Genomic DNA, 25880 nt, shown 5'->3' on the forward strand with positions numbered 1-25880 from the left:
GAGAAAAACTAACCTAAACAGAAAAGTAGAATAACGAATCGTATGTATGTAAAGTGCGTGTTATTAAAAAAAAAAAAAAAAAAAAAAAATTACAAAAAGAGTTATATTTTATTTTTTAGCGATTTAAATTAAAAACGAAGGTATTATAACGAATTACGTCACCTTGTTTGAAGTTTGTTTTAACGACGGAGGTTTGAAAAAGAAACAAGATTTTTTTCGGATATTTGCCATCTTTCAGTGATACAAAAAATCAGTAACACTAGGTTTCGAGATCTCCAATCTGATCTCTTCTTCAGGTAAATAACTAACCTAACTTATAATTAGTGTTGTGTTTGTTTGTTTTTTTAATTAAGTGCATGTATTAGATTTAGTGAGGTTGACACACAACATGGTGGTTGTGATTCCCAACTTACGCGTGTCACAACGCTCTGGTATGATTTGTTTATTTTAACCTAGTTTGTAATTATGTGTTAGTTAGGTTAGTTATTTACCTGAAGAAGAGATCAGATTGGAGATCTCGAAACGTAGTGTTACTGATTTTTTTGTATCACTGTTTTATTAAAAGTCACCTTGTTATATTAGAATGTGTAGACAAAACGAGTGCTTGAGCCGGGAGTTTTTGCGACTGTCTGCGGTGAGGGTAAATAAGGAGAGGGTAACGAGGGGGGGAGGGGTAGAGTACAAACATGTGGCGAGTGTCAGTCACGTGTATGGCGTGGGAAAACTCGCGTGTCTGGTACGTGTGGGATAGAGGGGAGGCTTGGGGGTTGGAACAACTCGCGCGTAAAAAGCCGCAACCATAACACGTCTGTTCGTGTGTTAAAACTAGGGAACCTGGAGTTTGCCTTTTAATATCAACAGCAAGCCTCTGAGAGAACGGAAACACAAATCCCACCAGAGTCCAAGTGAATTTTGAGATCCAAAAGCTGTGCATTCATCAACTGAAATTTGAATATATATCTAACGTAAGGAATAAGTCATCGCATGACTGACGGACGGACGGACTTCCTTTGACCTCTTGACCTCAAAATCGACGGAGTTCTTCCTTGGACCAAGAAGAACCTATGTACCAAGTTCCTACTATCTTTCTAAGAGACAAACTGACGTTCTGCTCTCTGACCCTTTCATTCCGAAATTAATAGAGGATGTTTTTGGACCAAGAGGAACCTATGTACCAAGTTCCTACTATCTTTCTAAGAGACAAACTGACGTTCTGCTCTCTGACCCTTTCATTCCGAAATTAATAGAAGATGTTTTTGGACCAAGAGGGACCTATGTACCAAGTTCCTACTATCTTTCTAAGAGACAAACTGACGTTCTGCTCTCTGACCCTTTCATTCCATATATGTACCAAGTTATATAGACCCTTTCATTCCGAAATTAATAGAGAATGTTTTTGGACCAAGAAGAGTCACTATGAGACTACGAGAATTGTAACCTCACCTACATAATAATTAACTTTTAATTGCCTGGCGTAATATTTGAGACCTGAAATCAGTTCATCAGGGCAAAATAGCCTACTCTGTAAAAAATATTCACTCAGGGAAATATAACAAGTACTTAATTTAAAATGTTATTATAATGCACTAATTTACTGAAACACCTTTCTATAACATTCTGCAGTAGAGATATTAAAATCATACATTTTGTAATATTTTATTCAATAAAATTATATTTTCAGTTCGATGTAGTTGCGATCTCATAGATTCCGATTGCACCATTGTTAGGGTAATTGGAAGCCCACTTAAAAAATAATTGTTCATTTTTTAGGTAATATTTGAGGCTAAATGATGTTTTCAGGGTTACTCTGTTGAAACATTGTATTCTCAGATTTCCACACGTTGACGAACAACAAATAAGAGCATCTTGTATTAGCTCAAAAGTGCAATGCAAAACAACGATTTTTAATAAATTTGTGAACATTTTATGAACTAGGAATAAAAGAGAAACAGCCTGGGAACTAATAGCACCAGGATCCAAGTTACCCAACAGCAACTTAGCAGAATTAACAAGAATGTTACATTGTACCAGATACCGGATTCTAGGTACTGTGTAATGTCTCCGCCAATGAGAGACTGTTGTTGCCAGAGCAGGTAGTAACACAGTAATCTTTTAATGACTGGTCATACTGCGCTAGTACTACGCATGCGCAGTTAATAGATCCGGGTGCCTAGTGCACGACACCGCCTGCCTACAAGATGTATGAGACACGCCCTCCATACGCTATTGCGCAATCCAGAGTTAGTTTTCTCTGAAAGATCGAAAGATTGGCATAACAAGTGCTTATATAATAAACAAACTAGTTTCAACACGGAATGCAATGCTATTTCCCTACTATCGTGTTTAGACATTTCACATTTGATACTTTCAATGCGTGTTTATTACAGAAGCGGATTTGAATTACTGAATTTCCATAATTTTATTGCAACTATTTTATGATCATCTATGTAAAAGAGATAGTCGACGCCTTATTACTCCAGTAGCTTTTAAGACATACAAATGTAGGAATTGTGACTATCTAATATTGTTTACTGCCAAGATGGACTGATTTATCATGATTTGTTGGCCTGGAACTCAAGTTAGGTCTTTCAGCTTTATGAGACCAATTTCGATCCTACTAAAGTGACCTACAAAAGAGCTAAAACCACTTTTAAAAATCGTATGTACTATACTTTCATTTCACAAGTAATTTTTAGAAGGTAACAAACCACATTTTGCATAAAAATTCACTACTGTTGCCCGTTCAACTACAAATTACTTTTTAGAGGTAGTTTTCGAACTTTCTTTTCCTTAATTGTGTTCTGACGTTTCTATATCCACTCTGTGAGCATTTTCTTGTGATATGGGTAAGGTAAATAATTACCAAAATTTTCCCCAAAAAAGATCTGAGTTTGTATTTATTCGTACTGCTTTCTGAATCTGTTTTGTATTTTTGCAAACTTTGTCAGTATAGTCATAGTCATAATGCCTTTATTAGTACATGAGTACGGGGGGGGGGGGTTTAAGGCCACATGGCCCTTTCTTACATTTAACATTAAAACATCTGCTTATGATCTTTTAATGTTAATAAAAAAATAAAATTAAAGCTAACACTACTTTGGATAATAAAATATATTACATTACAAAGAAAACATATTTTTAAACCCATTCACTCAGACATCATACCGCCGTTCACACCCATATCATCGGTCTCGGCGGCCGCGTTCATCCGATCCAAGAGGAGATCTTTCAAAGCTGAATTAAACCGTGCCCGACTTTCAAATCTTTATTGCTATCTGGAAAGGAATTCTAAGCTCTGCATGCGGTAGCAATGAAGTGTTTATTAAACATTTCTGGTCTATAACATGGAAACCACTGCATGGACGATCCATTCCGGTTGTCGTACTCGATTAACATACCAAATCTTATATATATATATATATATATATACTAATTCGATTAAAGTTTGCACCAGGACAAGAGAACCGTACCCGTTGGACCTGAGTGGGACTGCCAATCACACCGAGACTAGGTTACTGGTCTATATCTGATAGTACAGCATTGTATCAATAATGTGGTGAAGAACGTATCAGAGAAGTTGTAACAACAAAAACTTTGTGGTCGATGTGAGATTTCCCGTATCGACAGTGGTGGTGCAGTCGACGCCTACACTCAGGGCCGTAGCTAGGTTTCTCCTTCCTGGGCGAAAATGGTACCCTTTTAAAAACATATTCTTGAAGTCGAATTAAAGCGACCAGGGTGATACCTGACTTGAACACTGACAGGTCAAAGTTATGGCTGTATTACCATTTTACCAGTTCAAAATGCATTAAGTAGGATAAGCATGTTAAACTAAAACTGGCTTTCATGGGCTATTTCTTGAACGATTAATTAGGTAAGTAAACATGGTATGAAATCTTTAAGCCTTGCTTGCAATGTATTGTTACTTGTATTTTGTTAAAATATACCAGATAAACTTTTCAGGTCGCTTTTATAAAATATATAATGTTTTAGAGCTTAGCTACCTACATCACCAAGGCCAACTACATCAATCAGCTGATCTAATCTTAATGGAACTCATTACCGGTTCTGAATAAAGGTCATTACGTGACGGGTGGGGGTAGTGTAATTTAACACGTGGTGTCATTAAATAATGATCAAATAAAGAAATCCAATACTGAAATAGAAATAGATCGAAAATACAAATTTTCAGTACGTTTATTATTTATGGGAAACAACCTAGAGATAAAGTAAAGTAAAGTTGTCTTATTTTACCAGGCGTAGTTAGGACTAAGAAGCCCTCTCTAACACTTAACCTTACCAACGGCTTAAAGGTGACTTCCGAACCACCACCAATGGCCGGGCAGGCGGGCTGCTTGCAAGGACAGGATCGCTCAGCGGTCATCATCCAAGCAACCGCCACGTTCGACGCGACGTTGCTTGATCCGGTCATCTTTCGAAAACCGTTGTACCCGCTACACTACGCCATTCGCACAAATAACTTCCAATGAAAGGTCTTTTAAACACTTTATGTCGCTATCGTTTCACTTTAAACCAGGTCGACTGTTCATTCCGATTTACGCAGTTCGATTCTAAGCAATTCTCGAAAACAAATCCTGGTTGGAATATTTGACCCCCTATCCATAACCGCCCCCTGAATACCCCCCTTCGACTACAGCCCTGCACACGACGACACGAGCTGCGTGTCACACTGTCGTATACGTGTCGTATATGTAGACGTCGCGTGTGCACCCGAGAACCTCGTAAATAGTCCGGGCGGCGATAACGATACCGGTACAAGAGACCGTCTCACAGTCGGCCATTCTGACGATATCGGAGACTCTATCAATTAGGTTTTTGCAGGAACCCATTTACGTCTGCTCCTGTACGATTTCCCGGTACACGTTTGGTTCTGGGAACGAGTGCAATACGAGTAACTTCAGTATCAGTTGTGCCGGTAAGCATTACTATCGGGTTTCGTCTGGCAGCAGCAAATTGTAGCGAAACTCTGTAACCGATACGAAAATGCTACTGGTTAGGTTTGGGTTGCATCCTCCCCTCCCCCAAATAAAAATTTGAAAACGTTTACTATAAGGTGGTACAGTCTATTAATGGTTGTAATTTTTCCAAATTTATGTTAATCAATACATCGTTGAAGACAGAAAAATAAATTTGCTATGAGGCCATCAGGAATTATTTGAATTTAAAGTGGAAATTTTGGACAATTTTGCAATTAGGCGCAACGTAAAACAGATGAAGATAAGAATGTACAACTTTACAGTATATGTATATAAATTATGGTTTCAATGACGAACGTTCGGCTTCCAACTAATCCGTTCATTAACGACTAGAAAATTTTAATTTGTATAAAAAACATGCCATTGGTTTTTTTAGAGCCATCTTCTCGTATATATTAAAAAATATTCCCATAATTCAAAAAGGGTAAAGGGTTCAAATATACCCAAAAGTTGCCCTGAGCTTTATAAATATATAACTCGTCTTCGGCTCGCTGGGGGCTACGCCCCCAGGCCCCCATTTGGGTGTTGGCCAATTTCGGGGATAAGCGGAATTCAGTGACGGGTTATATCTGAGAATTATACTAGGGTCTGGGAGTTTAAATTAGGCCTAATTTATTGAAATTTTATTTATTAATCAAAGTTTTGACTTTAATGGCATTTTACTGCTTAACCGTTAGAGATACGAGAAAAAGTGACTGGACCATTCTTGTCGGAAATTTAATTCGATTGTGCCCTCAGATTTGATCTACGACCTATGGTTTAGTCGGTACAACGCCTGGAATAAATGTCTGCACTGGTGGGGAAAAGAGCGATTTGGTGATTGGTAAAATTCGGACATGAGGTCATGCCAGGAAATTCCCTGGGGGGGGGTTTAATGTTACCGGGGGGGGGGGGGTTAACACTTCAGGAGGTTTAATGTACTCAGGAGCTTATCTGGTCATACCAGGAAATCCCGGGGGGGTTAATGTTACCGGGGGTTAAGTCCCCCTTTTGGGGTGTTGGCCAAATTCGGGGATAAGCGGAATTCGGAATAGTATAGACCTATTTTATTGAATTTTCCAGTTTTAATCAAAGTTTTGACTCTAAGGCCATTTTGTGGCTTAACCGTTAGAGATACGACAAAAAGTGACTTTACCTTGTCGGAAATTTAATTAAATTTTTCGATTCTACTCTCGGATTTGAGCTACGATCTCTGGTTTAGTCGGTACAACGCTTGGGATAAAAGTCTGCACCGGTCAGCTGTTGTGTAAACAGATTTAGTGTAAATAAATTTCAAACTACCTTTGTCCGACTATTAAGTTGATCAGGGGGTTTAATTTGATCAGGAGTTCATCAACCAAGAAATTCCCGGGAGGGGAGGTTTATGCTCTTGGGGGTTAAAGAACGCGTGGTACTTTTCTAGTAAATTTGTGTCTGGGCACGAGGAATTTTTATCAAAATAAAACGTTGATCAGGGGGTTTAAATTACTTCGGAAATTATCATTCCACGCCAGAGTTTTGACAATGAACTAATATTTCATAAAATTAAATAAAAAAAACACTCTGTCCCTATCTACTCTTGAAGCTTCACTAACGCTCAGCCAACTCCCGATTTGGAGGGGGGTTTTAGTCACTCGTTAACGTAGTAATACAAGGTTAATCTGGAACCAGCATGAATCGCACTAATTATAGTTGCAAAATTTAAAACACCTAAAAGTGACGACAAAGAATTTGCCATTTAGAGCATTTATCAGGCTTACGGAAAGATAAACGATAAAAAGCTGCTGGACCTTTTTTGTAGATCCTATCAATAGCCAGGGCCTAGTAACAAGTATCAGTAGTTACTAGGCCCTGATCAATAGCTAGTTACAAAATATTTTACATTTAAGCTAGGGCCAACGGTTCGGCCAATATCGAGCCCGGAAGTTAAGTTTTTAAGTGAAATTTTCAACATAACCACGTTTTACGGCTAAAGCATGAGAGATAGAGTAAAACGTCACTGGGCCTTTTTTGTAGATCGCATTATTTTCTATTAAAATCAAATTTTTAATTTGGCCTAAACCTAAGGTTTTGTCTGCAATGGAGCCCAGAAAACAATATCTCACGTAAAACTTGAAAAATCGATACTTTAAAACGCGTAATTGCGGCCAAACTATTGGGGATAGGGCAAAATGTCATTTAACCTTTTTTGTAGATCGCGCTGTTTTCTAAATATTTTTTAAAATTTGTTTTGAGCTACGACCTACAGTTTAGCCGCTATCGAGCCCGGAAGGTACATTTTTTAGGCGAAACTTTCCAAATATTTTCACTTAATCATATTTTGCGGCCAAACCAATGGAGATAGAGTATAAAATTATTTGAACTTTCTTGTAGATCACTTTATTCCCTAAATGTAACGTTTGTTTTATTTTGACCTCCGACCAATGGTTTCGCCGCTATCGACTCCAAAAACAAAATTTTCACGTAAAAGTTACAAAAAAATTGCACATAATCACGTTTTTCGGCCAAACCAATGGAGATAGGGCAAAAAGTCACTGGACCTTTTCTGTAGATCGCGCAATTTGCTAATTTGACCGGTCAATCAGATTTGAGCTACGACCAACAGTTCGGCCGCTATCGGGCTCGAAACATTATTTTCATCGAAAAAATTTCTGGAATGTCAAATATTCAAGCGTTTTGTCACTTAACCATGGAAGATAGAGCAAAAAGTCATTCGACCTTTTTTGTAGTTCACTTCATTCCTGACCATGAATTTTTTCGTCAGATCCGAGCTAGCTCCAACGGTTCGGCCGTTATCAGGCTTACAAAAAAGGCCTGCAAGGGTAAAAAAATGCGCATTTTTTAATAATTTTTTTGAGGGGTTTAAAAGTAAAAATGTCCAGTTTTCAGACTTTTCCTCCGAGTCATATTGCAAAAGGTACCTGCGTGCCAAATTTCAAGTTTCCAGCACTTCTAGAACTATGTTAGAATTTGTATCTATATATCAGTGAGTCAGTCAGTCAGTTTCACATGCGGCTGTATAGTATATTAGATACCTTCACCACCTGACGAAGAGGATAGATTCCAATCTTCAAAACGTTGTGTTATACCTTTTATAACCTATAACGATGGCAAATGTCCGAAATCATGTTATCCATTCAAGGTGTCAAAGTTTTTTCAAGGCTTTACACGCTGCAGGTACCGACATGATTAGTCTTAAAATTTTAGTTATTAATACTCTAGTCGTAACTATTGGCACCTACTTAGCTCTTATCATGGCGATGAATTCTTGGCGATCTTGGGTCAAACCAACGCCGATATACATACAGTCAACGTCAGAGTATTTGTTGGCAAGCCTTACTTCTCAAGCTCCAACAAACGTCATGAATGTCATCTGGTTTAGATTCAATGCCAATGGAAAGCATTCTTTGCAAAGAGAAAATTCAACGAGAGGTCAACTTTTTACCCATTAGCTGCGGTAAAAAGCGTAACAAAAGATTAAAGGATGCTGACAACCACGAGTGTACCGATGAAGAACGGCAGCCGAATGACCACGCGGACAGACGGTAGGAAGGATGGACCTCCAGTTCGGCAGGGGTCAGCCATTAGACCCAGATTAGGGGGAACGTGACCCGGCCCCAGGCCAGCACCTGCCGTCACCGCCCCCGCCTCGCCTCTGCCCGACATCCATCTGCTTGTTGCCGCCCGCGCCGACTCTCCGCAGCCTCCCGTTATCTCCTGAGCACTGTCCTGGTACTCCCGCCTGCGGTCCAGGTACAGTAGCCTTCGGCAACCCTAAGTTCAGTCCCATATGTCCTATGTTAATTTCAAACGTCCCTTATGACGTACCTAAACGACGTAATTGGACGAAACAAGTAGTAAGTATTCTGTAGCTTATGTACGTAAAAAGGGAATCCAGTGATCAAAATTTTGATGGTAAAACTACGTAAAGGCGAATTAAATGCATTCAATACATTTTCAGTGTTTTTTTTTTTTTTTTTCCGAATCCGATACAAACATACTGTAGGTCGACAGTTTGAAATGGACATTGGGTATATGGTACTAAATTCGCTATTGTCGAGGGGTAATGCGCCCCTCTTAAGATGGTGAGATAGGTTTTCTATTGGGTTAACAATGTATAGCTTTTAAAACATTTTTGTAGATCTCTTTCCCGAAGACAAGTGGACACAACTTTGTTAGTCATACTCCGAGGAATTGTGGCTATTTAAAGTACGTTATCTTGAATTCAAGCCCAAAGAAACATAACTAAGAACGCAATTCTTTGAAATCATTTACAGATTTAACATTTTACACATTCTCATCTTCTGCTGTTTTTGGGCCTCATTACAAAACTTTAAAGAAGCTCCTACTTTAATTGCGTTGTTTTTAGAAAAGTTACCTTAATAAAATAAAAACTTAGAAAATTAACCGGCCAGAAGTCGATTGGACCACTATAAATAACAGTGCCCTACACAAATACTTCGCGAAAAATACCACTGTACAGTTGAATATCACATCCACAAGTCAGTTTCAGCCGTCGAGCACTTGAATGCGAGTAGGTGGGAGGCATGATATAATTTATATCGATGTTGCTAGAGCTACATATCAACCAGTGATGTGTACCACAGAAACACAGTGAAGTAAGAGACGAAGTGCACACCCAGAAGTAGATTGGAAACCAATCAGAGGTGGAGCAGTGGCGTACCAAGGGAGAGGGTGAAGGGCACAAACATCAAGAAACACGTACCACAGAAACACAGTGAAGTAAGAGACGAAGTGCACACCCAGAAGTAGATTGGAAACCAATCAGAGGTGGAGCAGTGGCGTACCAAGGGAGAGGGTGAAGGGCACAAACATCAAGAAACACGTACCACAGAAACACAGTGAAGTAAGAGACGAAGTGCACACCCAGAAGTAGATTGGAAACCAATCAGAGGTGGAGCAGTGGCGTACCAAGGGAGAGGGTGAAGGGCACAAACATCAAGAAACACGTACCACAGAAACACAGTGAAGTAAGAGACGAAGTGCACACCCAGAAGTAGATTGGAAACCAATCAGAGGTGGAGCAGTGGCGTACCAAGGGAGAGGGTGAAGGGCACAAACATCAAGAAACACGTACCACAGAAACACAGTGAAGTAAGAGACGAAGTGCACACCCAGAAGTAGATTGGAAACCAATCAGAGGTGGAGCAGTGGCGTACCAAGGGAGAGGGTGAAGGGCACAAACATCAAGAAACACGTACCACAGAAACACAGTGAAGTAAGAGACGAAGTGCACACCCAGAAGTAGATTGGAAACTCAATCAGAGGTGGAGCAGTGGCGTACCAAGGGAGAGGGTGAAGGGCACAAACATCAAGGAACACGTACCACAGAAACACAGTAAATTAAGAGACGAAGTGCACACCCAGAAGTAGATTGGAAACCAATCAGAGGTGGAGCAGTAGCGTACCAAGGGAGAGGGTGAAGGGCACAAACATCAAGGAACACGTACCACAGAAACACAGTAAATTAAGAGACGAAGTGCACGCCCAGAAGTAGATTGGAAACCTTTCAAAGATAGGGCAGTAGCGTATCAATTGAAGGAGTGAGGGAGAGTCAAAATGATGCCCGTGTATGGGGGGAAATTTATTTTTTATTATTCAAAGTCAATTTAAACAATTAAAAATTTTAGCTTCCTCGCTAAATTAAATTTGTGTGTGTCCTAAAATACACGTTCATTTCTTCCTAAGCAAATAGCAGTCAACCTTCTCCAATATTTCGTGTACGACGATAAGAATACCATTTCACTCTTAAAACTTTAATCGGGTGATCCCTGCTACCAGAACATATTTTATTTATTAGCATTTCAATGCTATATGAGGTAAACCCATGTCATGTAAAACTGTTTGTGAATATTCTCCGGGCTTAATTTTGGATTCTGTTTCAGACTTAAGGCCATAGCGTGATCTGAGATAAGTAAACAATCAATAATTGTATAATTAATACAGTAGTTTATGTATTATTACGTTTGAAATAAAAATTAAAAACTTCTTGGAATCGTGCCGATGTCAGCCTATCCACTTGTATTATATTATATCGTCTTAATATTCCGCAGATATTAAATTTGACATAGGCCCTTCTTTGCCCAAAAAAGAACCCTACTGGTTATGGGTTCAAGAGGTTAAATGGCAACACAGTTGCAGTCCGGAAAGGTCACTAATAAAACATTTCGTCAATTTGGTAAAGATTTCGTTACTTCTTTTGGATCCTTCAATGCCCTTCAATCTGTGGATGTTTCCAATTTAAATTATGCGATTAATTTAATTTTGCTCACTAATAATCATTTTTGGTACGTGGGTAACAGTTTAACTACTTTGGTATTAATGCAGTACACAGAGGATTTTGGCATATCTGTATGTTTAAAATGCTACATTTGCAGATTTTTGAACTCTTGATTTTGGCCATAACTTTGCCTGAGCATTTAATGAATTATAGGTTAGGATTATATTTACTGAATCGCACTCTATTTTGTAGTATTATCAAATATTGACAAGCGTACACAAAGTAATTCCAAAATCACAAATCGCGATCTGACCCGGGCGCCCGACCACTAGTTACGGCCCTGGGCGAGGCACAGATTGGACCAGATAAGCGAGCAGATTGGGTGGGCAGGTCCCACGTTATAATTCCACCTTTACAATCACCTCGTCAATTTCTTCATTAAAAGAAACCCGCTCGCAACCGACCGAATTTAACGATTAACCTGCGAGGTTCAGACCTGAACTGGTTTCCACCACACCGAGAGAAAACATCGGCTTTAATGAGGAGATCTTGTGAAATTCCTAGCTCAAATTCTGGTTCGGACAAAACTGCTAATTTACTTCTTGTGGAGAATGCCGCATGGTTATTTTTGAAATCCAATGAACGCGATAAACATAGATAAACGCAGACAGAAGAGAATTTGTCTTTTTCATACTCTCCGGGATGAAAACGTTTGACGACTCTGTACATGTAAAATATACTTTCCTATCCTAGCTCTGCAATTTCTGATTGTTTAGAAAATGCAGCTCAACATGATTTAATAAAAATTATCAGCGTATTACATCTTTGTGTATCAATTTTAAGCATCCAACGTTACAACGTTTATCAAACATTACTTTGTTAGCAATTTATTTAATTATTAACTTTATTAATCGTCTGATTAACATATTACTTATTTTCAAATTAACAAACATCATTATTTTTCAAAATTTTAGTTCGATTACATAAAATTATGTAGTGTAATTAAGAACGCGTTTGATTTTTACCTGAAAAAAAGCAAAACAATCTTGTAAAAATGGTTCATTAGGAAAAAGCTAATTTAAAAACATCATTGTTTTTATGCTATACTAGAATAAATATTTGAATTATCTTCATTTCAAATATTATTTTGTTAATAATTTATTTAATTGTTATACATATTAATTGTCTGATTTAAATTTACTTATATTAAAACTAGCCTAAACCCGCGGCTCCGCTCGCGTGGCAGTAGAGAGGGCTACATCAATCAAGCATCGAAAAGAAATACTAATTTTATTATACGTTTTTCCAATTAATTTATTGCTCTACTAATACATCGTAGCATATCGTAAAATCTATTATAAAAGTTTTTTTGTTTATTTTAATGCGTTTTGGTAAACAACGTTATTAGTTGTATTATTTGGAGCATAAATATAAAGGTTCTTCGGGTTTCCGACTCTTGAGCAAGCGACGTATAATTGACCGTGCGAGAAACATGAGGGTTCCAGATGGATTCCTGCGACGTTAAGTGATTGTCCTTGTGCCTTATTAATCGTCATTGCGAACGCAAGTCGAACGGGGAACTGAAGTCTCTTAAATTCAAATGGCAAGTCGGATGGAATTAAGGGGATGCGAGGGATGAAGACATCTTCCCCGGCAGATGTTCCCGACAAAATCGTTGCTTCAAATGTCAAAAAATGTTTGTTTACATAGAAACGTCAAAAATATTTATGTTTACTTAGTTACTGTCAAAAATAACAACAATTTTTTGTCGCATTATATATGTTTACAAAGAACAGCTGATTAAAAATTTGAAAAGACTCTTTCACTTAATAACATATGTTTGCTGCAATGCATTTCTTACGGGTATTTCTGTAACCAGTGGGGCGGAATCCTGAATCGGGAAAGGGATAAAAAGTATCCTATAACCTTCTACAGATCAAGACGAACAAATTTAAAAAAAAAATTAGGCGAATCCGTCCAGCCGTTTGTGAGTGATGCTGTTACACACGAACAGTTTCATTTTTATATATATAGATTAACAAATATTACCATTATTATTTTTCAAATTTTTAGTTCGATTACATAAATTATGTAGTGTCATTAAGAAACGCGTTTGATTTTTAACTGAATATAGTACAACATAATTTTGTAAATAAGGTTAATCACGAAAAAAACCAATTTAAAAATATCGATATTTATAAAGACATCGATATTTATAAAAATCGATAGTTATGAACCATCGATGTTTTATGCCTTAATAAGAACAAATCCTACCTGATCCTTGGCGAGCTGGAACCACGTCTTGAGTATGACCGGGAGCCTGGCTCGGTGGTAGTGCCCAGTCGTCTTGACGCTGATGAATACGTCATGGGGGCGGGCGAGGGGCGGCTTGGGTGTCGCCGTGCTGCCCGCCTCCACCGCCCCCGCTGCCGCCCCCGGCTCCACGTAGTCCTTGGACAGGCTCCTAGGTGCCCTTTCCTGCCACCCCACTTCCACCTGTCGACAACAGGGTACGGTCACTCTTCTGCAGTATTAACAAGGAAACGTTGACAAGGAAAATTCACACTAAATTACCTTGTACATTCCAGAAGTGATAAATTGTATCAACTGAAAATCTAACCTTCCTCGCAGCTTAAGGGTAAGGTTGAGGCTTTCCAATTGAGAAGTCCCGGGTTCGATTCCCTAGGGGGGCCAATAACACCTTGCGATTGGGGGAACCATTGTCCTAAAAAAAGTCACTGCCTTAGAAGAAACCTCCTTAAGTAAATAAAGCTAAAAGGCTGCCAATTCGGTGACGTAAGCTTGTAACGGCGTGGGCCACACACAGGGTGGTGGAGGTTGTCAAACCAATTTAGATATGTCGTCATCTAGTCAAAGATTCAGGGAAGAGCCATTTAACTTACAAAACTCAATGTTATATTGTCCAGGTTAATCTTAAATTGTCTCAATTTAAATTGTGTCTACATAAATGTTGTTTTCATCTCAGGCTTTTTCAGTTTGCATTTAATTAACTGCAATAATTATTTAGCAAATGCTCTTCGAAAGGATTTTGTTTATTTTTAATATTAAAAAAACATACCAAATTCATTAAAATCGAAATACATTGATTTGCAGGGTAAAAAGTAAATGACTTTGCCGAAGTATTGTCTAATTTTTTAATAACTCAAGCACTCTTTAGGAGAATTACTTTTATGTTCACAGTGTGTATTTTCTTCTATTATGACTGCGATATTTGAAGGTACATGTAACAAGAGTAATCAACTGTTACGTTCCTAATCTGCCTCAGGGCCCATGCGGCAGACTTGCACTACATTTTCGAGATCTGTTCAACAACTTATAAAGAAACTAAACATTTTTTAATTAAAAAAATTTAATTTTAATACTTCCTTTTGACCTTCTACTTCTGTAAAAAGGAGCCTAATGCGTCTTTTCTACACTGATTTTTCATACGCCCTGAAAAGTAGAGAATACGTTTATCTAGCTTTCTGAGTCATACGGTAAAATTTTAATTTTAGTCTATATCGCGAGTTTTTAACATTTCGTCCCAGTGTGGGCAGTACCCAGTATTATTATGTATGGAACCTTCTGGAGGTTCCCTATTCCTTGGTGGTATGTACAGAGTTTCAAGTTTCTAGGAACTTGCTATCTAGAGTTATCGCACAGACAGATAAACGAAACTAGATTAGCGTAGTGTATTCCGCAGCAAAGTTCGTCCTACCAAAACCAACCTCTTTAACGATACTGTTTACTGGTAGCATACTTTCCACCGGTAGCCTTACTTTGCCGGTCATCATTTACCGAACTTACCCCCCCCCCCCGCACACCTGGATCGGAGTGCTCCAATACCGGCATTCCTCAGTCACCGACTGGAACCGAGTTCTATTCCCAATTAGGGAAATGTCCTGCCCATAAATACCGAAGTCTTGAGAGCGGCTCACTCTGCGTTATTGATAGCTCTCACGTTTTTTACTCCCATGCTTTATAATGCGTACGTTCCAGACTCAATACTGAACTACTTTCGGTGTATTGAACTTTAGTGCGCTGTGGATATTGTACTAAGGGACCGACAGGTCCTTCGTAACATCGGATGTTCGTCCTTGATAACTCTTGACCGAAAGGACCTGGAGACTTCAAACTTGGTACATATGTTCCTCTTGGTCGAAGAAAGAACTTTATTGATTTTGGAGTGAGAAAGTCGAAGAGCAAAGTTACAGTCCTGGAAAAAGTACAGTCAATTACACAATGACTTTCGTTACATGTCGGTTCCTTCGATACCCCGATTGTATGGACTATTGATTTGACATGCAAAATTGTTTTAATCCAAAACCTAGAGGACTATACAAATCACCGACCACTTTCTGGAAATCCCGCTGCAGCTTTAAAAAATACTGATAAGATCATGACGACTTAATTGAAAAAAAAAAAAAAAAATACAAATCGAGTTATTTTTAATACTCATTGTATTTTATTCATTAGCTTATGTTAAAACTATCGTTTGTCGAGCATTTCCCGTTTTTTTTACGACGGGTATTGTAGCAATCCCATGTTTAACGTGGATTTATGAAATAAGGGAATGTCTGTAGGATATATCTCCATCTCCGCAACTTAGGAGTGTAACTTAAATTCCAGCGAGTTAACTTTGCAGTGCGGCAATCTGGGCTGAGGCCCTCCGTGGATCTAAAAGGTCAGGATTAACATGGATGAGTTGCATCTAAGTTTTATGCAAAAACGATTATTAATACTTTTAATAAAAACGTACTTACTGATCCTCTACAACTCGTTTCACGTTAGAGAGACTAAAGATAAAAACAATGTTCTCTATTATCAAAGTGTTGCAAACGTCTGGAGACATAAACGCTTGGGTAGCTCTGAAGGCGCCCAGTTGTATCATAAGCACACAACTTAGAGTCGGGTGTAATGGCGGCCATATTGAATGTAGCCCCATAAGAACAATGTTCAAACTTCAAACTCATCTAAGACCTTATTTTTAGTTGTAGAATACACAGAGATGTCTCACAACTGTTTGCTTATTTTCGATATTTTTATTTGTTCTACGAAAGAAATGCTCTCATACTAGTTTATACTTCATTGTTTAAATACGTGTCCAAAAAATCATGTCACACTTCTGTAATAGCTAATGTATTATTGATCGCAGGTCTATGAAACTGGCGTTTATAAAAAGTTGTTTTCATTAGTTCTACCCATCTACCCATTGTGTCATTTACTAGTGTGTGGCTAACGTTTCTATGACAACAGCCATCATGGCAACTTCTTAATCAAATAAGAGTTGATTCTATTTTGTAGCTAGAAAAATTTTAATTCTGTGATTTCACTGTGCAGCAAGACTAACGTCTATTGGGAATTCATGGTGTTCATGTCAAGCTGAGATGTGCAGACGTAAAACTATTTAAAGTAGCCTTAAACCAATGTTAATATCGTTCTTGTTCTGTATATAAGCCTAATTTTAGAAATAAAATTATTTAAAAGTAAGAAATGGACAAGTAAAAAATCATATAGTTAAAAATACTAAAACACGTTTGGGCTCATATTAATCATATCTTTAAAATGGAATATCTCAACTCTCAGGCTTAACAATGCTCCTTGAAGAGAAGACTTAGTTTGTGGATACTTTAGTGTTGTCTTAATTACATTGAAACAGAACACTAGATTCTCCGTTTAGCTGGAGTCCACCTTCCTCTTATTGCAGAATGTGGAATCTGCAGTCATGTTCGTCTGAAGAAATAAAAAAAAGTCGGCAACAAAGAATCTTAAAAAGCTCTTTACATCGTTTCACCATGAAAAGTTCTTTGAGCTTCTTCGTCTCCGACTTGTTTGCATCTCTTCAGGAGTCAAGTCTGAGACAGCGTCAGATTCCAGATACTGCCAATGACGCAGTGTAGCGGGTTGTTGCAAGATAACCGAGTCAAGCAACGTCGAGCGTGGCTGCTGCCTGGATGGGTGACCGCTGAGCGATCCTGTCTTTGCAAGCCTGCCCGCCTGCCCGACCATTGGTGGTGCTTCCGAAGTCACCTTGTGGGGTGCCGTTGGTCCCCAAGTTAAGTGTTAGACAAGGCTTATTAGCTCTAATTTCACCTGTTAATAAGACATTCTTCAACTTTTGACTTTTTAGGAAGGTGAACTGGAGCTAAACTCAGCATTCACATTGAATCAACCATTCCCACCACAGCTACGTTAACGAAATGTCATATTTATGAGTACAACGAATTCCATGATCAGTATTCTAGATTTACGCGGTGTAGAAACTGTACTCGACTGTCCCCATACAGACCTTTGACGTTTTGTTAACTAAAATTTCTGTATTCAGGACGTTGTCAATACAACAATTGAACAGCATGATGCTGACAGTCATTTTTTCCTGGGCTACGAGGAGCTATGGAGGGAGTAAACATAAATGTTAGAATTTATCACATGAATTACCTGTGAATTTTCAAGTGAACATCAATAAGCTTATCAGACTCTTTATTCGAAATTCGCAGCCAAAAATACATTTCTAACGTATTATAATTATAATACTCAATTTTCTTTTGCTTAGGAATAACTTACTTTAAACCCAATCCAACGACCACTACGTTTTTACTGCACAAAAGTTTTTAATATGAAGTAGACAGTATTTTTTGAAACGCTGATTGTTAAATACACCTCTTAACTGTGTAGTATACTTTCGGGGACATTTTGAAACTTTACACATTTGAAATAGTTTTTGAACTAGGCACAAAATGGTAGTTTTGGTTGTTTTAATGTGGTCGTCCATTATTTATCCATCAACTCTTATAATACTAGTACTAAAATTTATAGTGTGGCTATTTAAAGGCTATTTTAATTTGAGTATAAGCCATCAAGTTTGATATTGTCATTCCATTTCCGTTTAATTTATTATTATTTTTTTGTCATTTTATGCAGAATTTCTGTACATGATACTGGCTATGAAGTAGATGTTCAAACTTTTCACATGTACGAACTTTCGGAAATGCCTAGAACATTATTGTGTTCGACTTTATCTCAATTAAATGCTTTGCACACAGGACTCAACAAAACACTAAAACAAATCAAATTTGACAACACATTAACCAATAGACGGTTCCTTTCAGACACTGCGAGCACAAATTGACCCTTCTGCAGCACGAAACGTCTCTGGGGAAACAAAGACACGCCCGACCCGCAGAAGAAAAGACCCGCCCAGCGGAGACGCGGCAGATAAATTGGCTTCTTTATTGGGAACATAAAAATAGGTCCAATTTTAATGTGGCGGATGAAAGGGAATTAATTTAGTTTTCCCATTAACGGAGGGCGGGCCGCTACCTGCTGGTCTGGGGTCTGGGGTCGCTCGGTCAAGGGCACCCGAGATTAGTTTCAGACCCATTTCTGCATTGTGATTGGCCGTTCTTGTTTCTCTCGTGTATAATGGATTGTGGGATTGTTCACAAATACTACACAGAGGGAATGGGTCAGATCAATGAATACAAACCTTATAAGAAGCGCAAAGCTTATGGAGAATAGTCTGCCAAGTTGGTTTCCCGCCAAAACGAGCTTAGCGCGTCCGCCGCTAGGAGCGCTTGTGTCCCCCTCATTCCCTCTCGCTCTTGCTTGTTCTCTCTCTCTGTCTAACTGGCCGCGCGCTGTCTTCTCATTCGCTCCCGCTCTGTCTTCTGTCTCACTCTAGCTCGCCACGCCACGAGCGCCCTTCACGCTGCCTAGCGGTGGACGCGCTAAGCTTGCCAAATTCAAATAAAAATTGGCAGACTTTTTAACATTGGCTTTGCGCTTCTTATAAGGTTTGTATTCATTGGTCAGATTAAGCCATCAGGGATTACACAGCCATCAGTTCCTCCATTACATACTAATTTCACACGACGTATTTATTAGATAACCTTTTTATACGTATTTCTCTACATATCCAGAATATTTCATACAAAATTGTGAAAATTTGGGTAATTTTTAAAACAATTTACTGTGTTATACGTGGCACATATTCCAATTGGCATCCGTAAAAGATCTTCGAACTTTTTAAACCTTAACTATGCATACAAAAATACGATATTTTAGTTTTAAATCACGTTTGATTGGAATCATAAACATGAAAAACTTCTATGAGACGGTTATAAGTCATTATAATGTCACACTGACTTGAAGATGAAACAATAAGTACGAATTTAATTCAATTGTTAACTATAATTCTATTTTTACTATTTTTACCGAGAAATTTTAATGAGGTGCAATTGATGATGATATGTTTGTTAGGCATCCAATGAGCAACTGGTATAAATAATCAAGAGCAATTAAAAACAATAATTTCGATGAAAATTTTACCAAAACATGGGAGTTGACAGTTGAACATGGGTCTCTGATGCTTAGTTTCCCATCTGTCTGTCTGTATGTGTTTTATTAAAAAAATTAATATTACAAAAAGTAATAAATTAAATTATATCAAGTTTGACTCAAATTTTTATGATAACAAGGCTAGTTACTGAAAAGCATATAATGAAATTTACCTTTTGTATTTTCGAAATGGCGGCCATTAAAACTTGTAAACTTTGAGTATCTTAAAAACTAGCATTTTTTATCAATAATTGCAAGAATAACAGATTTAGAGGGTTTTTCACAAATATAATGACACTAAAATTATTTAAATAGAATAATACATAATTGAAAAGACATGGCCCACATTGAGAGCTGCCTTTTATTCAGTTTTTGCATTGTTGGCTATTGCTGAGAACCTAAAATTAGATTTAAATAATTTTGGTTTCATTAGATTTGTGATAAAACCCTCTAAACACTACTATTCTTGTAATTCTTGAGAGAAATTGCTGGTTTTTAGTATACTCAAAGTTTTAATTGCCAACATTTTCAAAATACTAAGATATTACTTGATTATTTTTCAATAAATAGTCTTATTATCATACACATTTGAGCCAAATTGGTATAATTTAATTTTTTAGTTTTTAAGATATATTTATTTTGTAATAAAAAACACATACAGACAGACAGATGGGAAACTAAGCATCGGAGACCCATGTTCATATGGTGAAATATGTTTGTCTTGACCTGAGCAATAACGTGGTATAACTTTGTCCTGAGAGTTACGGGACATCCTGTATTTATGAACATTCTCTTAATACTACAGTTTTCACAAAAAATAAAATGAGAGATACAAATATATTAATTAAAGAAAACTGTATTGCAATCCCACATGGTTAAAAGTAGAGTGCAAAATGCTAAAAAAAAAGAAACACTTAAGTGGTAGTTTTTTTGAAGTCTTGTCAAGATAAAAACGAGTTTTCAGAAATTTATTTTGTGATAGGCGTTGTGAGAACTATGATGATTAAAAGAAATTCCAACCACCATACAGGACTTAGCTATAACTGAAGCTGTGTATGACATTTCTCTAATTAACGAATCATTTTCTGTACTTATTGGATACATTTAAATTATTTCAAGATGTTTGAAACATTCCTAGATAAAAAACCTCAACCCTGATTTTATTTTCTATATTACAAGTACGGTAGCCACAGCCAGTTCAAAACTTCACGATATATTTGTTTTAATGAGAGGTGTCTTTGATACTGGTGACAAAATAATATTAAAACCCTCATAGTACACATTCACCTTCTAAGCACTTTTTAGAACTTAAAACTCAGCTTAGCTTTAATTCAGTACTGCCAATTAGTAAGGATAAGCTCAACCCTGCTTCAGCTAACCTTACTGGTACATTGGCTACTCAAATTTGCTGTGGACAGGCCCGTGCGCATGGGGGGGTTTTGGGGGTTCAAACCCCCCCCTTGAAGATTGGGATATATCATATTGTTTCCATATATCAGTTTAAAAAAAGTTTTTACTTTGTTTAAAGAATGAGTTACAAATGTATTAAAAGTATGTAGTTTTACAATTTTATAATAAACTCATTTTCCATACGTATTAATTTTTAATCTATTACTTATTTAAGTTTCTTCTTTTTTATTTCATAAAATAAGTATAGAACCCCCCCTAAATAAAATTCTGCGCACGGCCCTGGCTGTGGATAACAGTTTTGTAACAACATTGCAATGCACACCTTTTAAATTGTGCCCACAAAATACAGAACAGTCAGGAGAATTTCATAAATATTGAAAACAAATAATGCTAACAATTTAATTTAACAAATATTATAAATAAAATATTTTGTCCGAGGTCCTTTTTATAAGAGAAAGTGATGGATTAAGAAAAAAAAAAACAAATATCTGACGGGTGATTAGTTAAACCTTTTTAAAACCAGGAACCTGAAGGCTGTACCATATATAGAATCAATACAGGTAACAACCTGATTCTCTTAGATTTGTATTGAATTTAGTATAATACCCACATTATTCTTCTGAGGGATAAATTCTTCTCTATATGACAATTCTGAGTATTTAGCACATTATAAGGGGTTTTTTTTAATGTTAACTATAATTAAAGTAAATAAATGTTCAAATAAAAAAAATATAATGAGGAATCTCCGATTTAAAAACTGTCCTTTTCAAATGATTGAGAACATTTATTTCAATAAGGGTTGTTTTAGGTCTGAAAGGTTTATGATACATTTTATACTGGAGTAGGATGTGTAAAATACCTGGAAACACACATATATTTTACTCCTTTTAAAACCCAAAATTCATTTCTCAAAGATTCAATAGGTACTTTAAGAAATATCCAATACTTTCAATACTGAAAGTGCTCTATTTTCTGACAGTGATTTAAATGTTTATCCAGGTACAAAAAGATGACTATGTAAAGGTTCAATATTGATCTTATTTCAGCACTATTGATTTTGTAATGAATAAAAGGTGATGAAGTGGTTTGCGCCATAATGTTCTAATAATAAAGATCTTTAAAATGGCATGCATTCGACTTAGCCTTTCATTCAAGATTTCTATGACACTACCCAAGAACTTGTCCCCCAACTAGGTGTGATGGTTACTGCACAAAAAGTAGTTAGAGTAGTATAACATTGTGCAAAGTTTGTTGATTTTTCTGCTATGGACTACATAATATTAAGGTGGTCCCACACATTTTACACACAATGTATAAAAATTTAATTTTACATGAAGGTTTGTCGTATAGGAGTATTTTACCCATTATGGTACTTTTATCTGTCTGCCATATACCGTTCCTATGCTGAATTTTTATTTTGATAACAAGGTTTCAAATAGAAGTTTAAAAGTTTTTCACATAACATGTAAAAGTACCTTAAATTTTAAAAATGTACTGATACTTTTCTGATTTTCGAAACTAAATATTAAGGGCTGTATTATTATTGAGTATATAGTGTAATTAAATCTTTAAAGTTTCATCATGGTGCCTATTGGTATTACAAATTACGTATGCATATAATTATATTCTCAATTTGATGTAGTGGCGTAAATAGGATTTAGATTTGGGGGAGGGGAGGGTAACGAATATGATTAAAGAGTAACATGGGTATGGAATAAATCTATTTAAATTAAATAGACCTAATTCAAAGTTAAACATCTAACTTCTATGTTTCAATCAAGTTTGATTGCTATTATATGTAGGCTACATATATATTTTTAATGTTTATGGGTTTTGACGGATTTTAAGCCCTCATACCTCCCCTTTAGTTACACCACTGATTTGATGTGATTAGATGACTGTTAATGGTGTGCAAATAAAGTGGGTTTTAGATCACTGTGTGAGGTTATGATTAATGCAATCATATATGTCTCAAATTGTTTTAGAATTATTAGTAACATCAAATTCCATTTCACAGATCCTCATTTCACTTACAAAATTTTATGCTTTTAATAACATGTCTCCTATGCTTGTATACTTAAAAGAAATTATTATTTCCTTATTTTGTTCTAGAAATATGTGAACAGTACTTAAATAGTAACAAACAATAAATTAAAATATTAGTTACAGCATTAAGTTAGAGTTTGTAACTCATGTAGCAATAGTGTGGCTAAATGTGACTGTCTGCATTATTGTTCAGTGGAGTTAGCCTATCTGAAAAGATAAGAATACCATGTAACAAATCAACTGGACTTTAAAACCTAACAATTCTCTAAAAATAGGCTGTATGCATTTAAGGGGAATCAATACATACAGCTGTTTTAATTTTAGCTGCCTTAGTCAGCTGCTTATAACATTGCATTGTTGAACTGTTTTAAAATCTTCAGGGCTCATGTTAAAAGTACACAAAATATTCCACACCCAATAAAAACTGTCACACCAAAAAAAACTTTATTTTCAACATATTTGTATCAAATTGTCTCCAAGAATAAAAATACTGTATAACAATTACGTTTGGCCAGAATAATTGTGGGCTGTTGCCATCATAGCATATTAATTAATCAGTCTGTGTTTGTGCAGAGTATAATACAGGACTTCTAAAATTTAATATTTATGGTATTACACCGTATTTTCAAAATTTCTGGAAAACAGGATCTCAGCACTATATTATGAAAATCCTTTAAAAAGATAGAATTTTCCAACAATCAGATCTGACTATAGCAGTATTAAAAATAAAGACAAATTTCAATTTGCTACTTTTCTGACTACAATTCATAAGTGTAAATATGTAGGCCTATATTTACGGAATACTTAATACACCTCATTTGAAAATTAAAAACTAACTTCACTCATTAAAACAAATATTCATTTTAAATTGTTCACAATTATATGTGTATTATAATTTTTGAATTTGTTTACATTTTAAAGTTTGGCGCCAACCTCCGCGATTGGCTATTGGTATAGATCAGTGATGCTCCTACACAATCTGCAGCGTTCAAATCGCTATAACCTACTTAAATATTTGACAGCTACTGCAATGAATAAAAGTGATAATATGATAAACTCCGAGTGCAATGTTACCTCGTTATTTGTTATCTGTGTGGCGACTGTGACATTTCTTTGGTAGATAAATAAAGTAACGTAGACAGCTGCTGCCAGAAGAGTCACGGCCTGCAGGAACGTCTTAAACCGAGGCATTATAAGAGTCACAAACACTATACGAAAACCACTTCAGTTATTGCTACATTATTCGATCACTAATACGTCACTAATACACTGCACTAAATACACAAAACAATGTCCTCCTGCTCAGGTAACAGTTGTGGGACAACTGAATGAACATCGCGAGCAACAGGTTGCGCGTAAGAGCAGCCATTTTGTAAACAAACACCCCTCCCTGCCTCCCACCAGTTCTGCTGCTCTCCTCCGCCCGACAACTCAGCTGACTGCTATGTCCAACAATGGAGTTGCTCGCGCAACCTATCGGATGTTTTCAGTACTAACTTCACATGTGTGGCGCCACTGTGCTACACCTTTCCTTCAAAATGTACTTTACGTCATTGTATAGGAACTAATTTATTTCGTATTTTACATAAAAAGCCGCTGCTACTACTACTTATAAACACCCAATAAACATTGTTGGTTATTTATTATTCATAGAAACAAAGTAAGCCACAACTGGTAAATTAAGTGGTAGAGCTTTTTTATTTCTTTATTATTGTAATTATATTTCAGATTGTCAAAACACTTTATTGAAATAAATAGCTATATCATGACAAAGAAATAAGCTAATATTATATATGTCCAACTAGCTACATCAATATTGTTTAAGTTGGTTAACGTATGTTATAATTAATCACCTGATATTAATTTGTTTAGTGGATTGAGAATAACTGTGAGCAACAAAATTGTGTATGTTGTACTAATCAGATGTTGTAAACTTAAAAATTTACTCAGATAAGATTAATATTGGAACTTTGGAACCCCATGGGGCAGAGTCTTTTTAGTCAGTCATCTTACAAATTCAAGAAAGGCACATATTTTAATTGTAAGAGCTTTCGATTGATACCAAATTTGTATACAAAATAATAATTTTAGACAACACAAATTTACATATAAAAAATAAGAAGCTCTTTTAACAATATGGGTACCTATATGTCCTAAGTCTCCATTGATTATCCACAACATAAATAATAAATTAGTTTAAAAAAAAAATGTGAATACATTTTTAATTCATGCTTTTAGTAGTAAAAAGTGGTAGATAAAGTATGCCTACTGGAGTTTTAAATAGAATACCTTTGATACTGTGCACTGATAAAAATATGCTGTATTGATATATGCTGTTTAAATCACAATATTGATTATTTGTGATAACAACTTGTTTCCTGCTAATCATAACAATCATTTCTTCCATGTAAGCAGTGCAAATTCTATTGAAGGAGGAGCTCTTCTTATTGGAATACACTGATTTCTATTAATTGATGAAAGAAAAGTAACAATTATCCAATAATTTTATTTTTATACACGAGGTCTTTCAACATCAAATATGCCATCGTCAGGTGTGAAACAACAATTTAAATAATATAAATATTTTACAACGAGTACACAATGTGTACATAAAGGAAGTAAGAAATATAAAAAATATAGTAGTTTTCAATGGATACTGAACTAAATTAATTTGACAGTTTATTAAAAAAACAAAAGAAGAATTTATTAAAAACATCAAGAACTACTTTAAAAAGCAAACAAGAAGAAAAACGAAACTGACAATCCATGAGTTATGGACCATTTTATAAAGAAATTAAAAAAGTATTTAGAAAAAACTTTGACATGAACATAACATTTTGCACAACAAATAAGATAAACAATCTAATTAA

The 25880-nt window shown here is 36.3% G+C and overlaps 1 protein-coding gene across 1 annotated transcript in view; it reads right to left on the reverse strand.

The window, feature by feature from the left end:
* The window catches only part of LOC124367354 (fringe glycosyltransferase), a 130406-nt gene extending 106010 nt beyond the window's left edge, over positions 1 to 24396 (reverse strand). The window contains 2 exon segments of the mRNA XM_046824107.1: positions 13492 to 13713; positions 24085 to 24396. Coding sequence (XP_046680063.1) covers positions 13492 to 13713; positions 24085 to 24201 — 339 coding nt within the window. The 5' untranslated portion in view covers positions 24202 to 24396.
* Between the last annotated feature and the right edge of the window lie 1484 nt (positions 24397 to 25880).

Source organism: Homalodisca vitripennis, chromosome 8, assembly GCF_021130785.1.
Source record: "Homalodisca vitripennis isolate AUS2020 chromosome 8, UT_GWSS_2.1, whole genome shotgun sequence".
NCBI classification, from domain to species: domain Eukaryota; kingdom Metazoa; phylum Arthropoda; class Insecta; order Hemiptera; family Cicadellidae; genus Homalodisca; species Homalodisca vitripennis.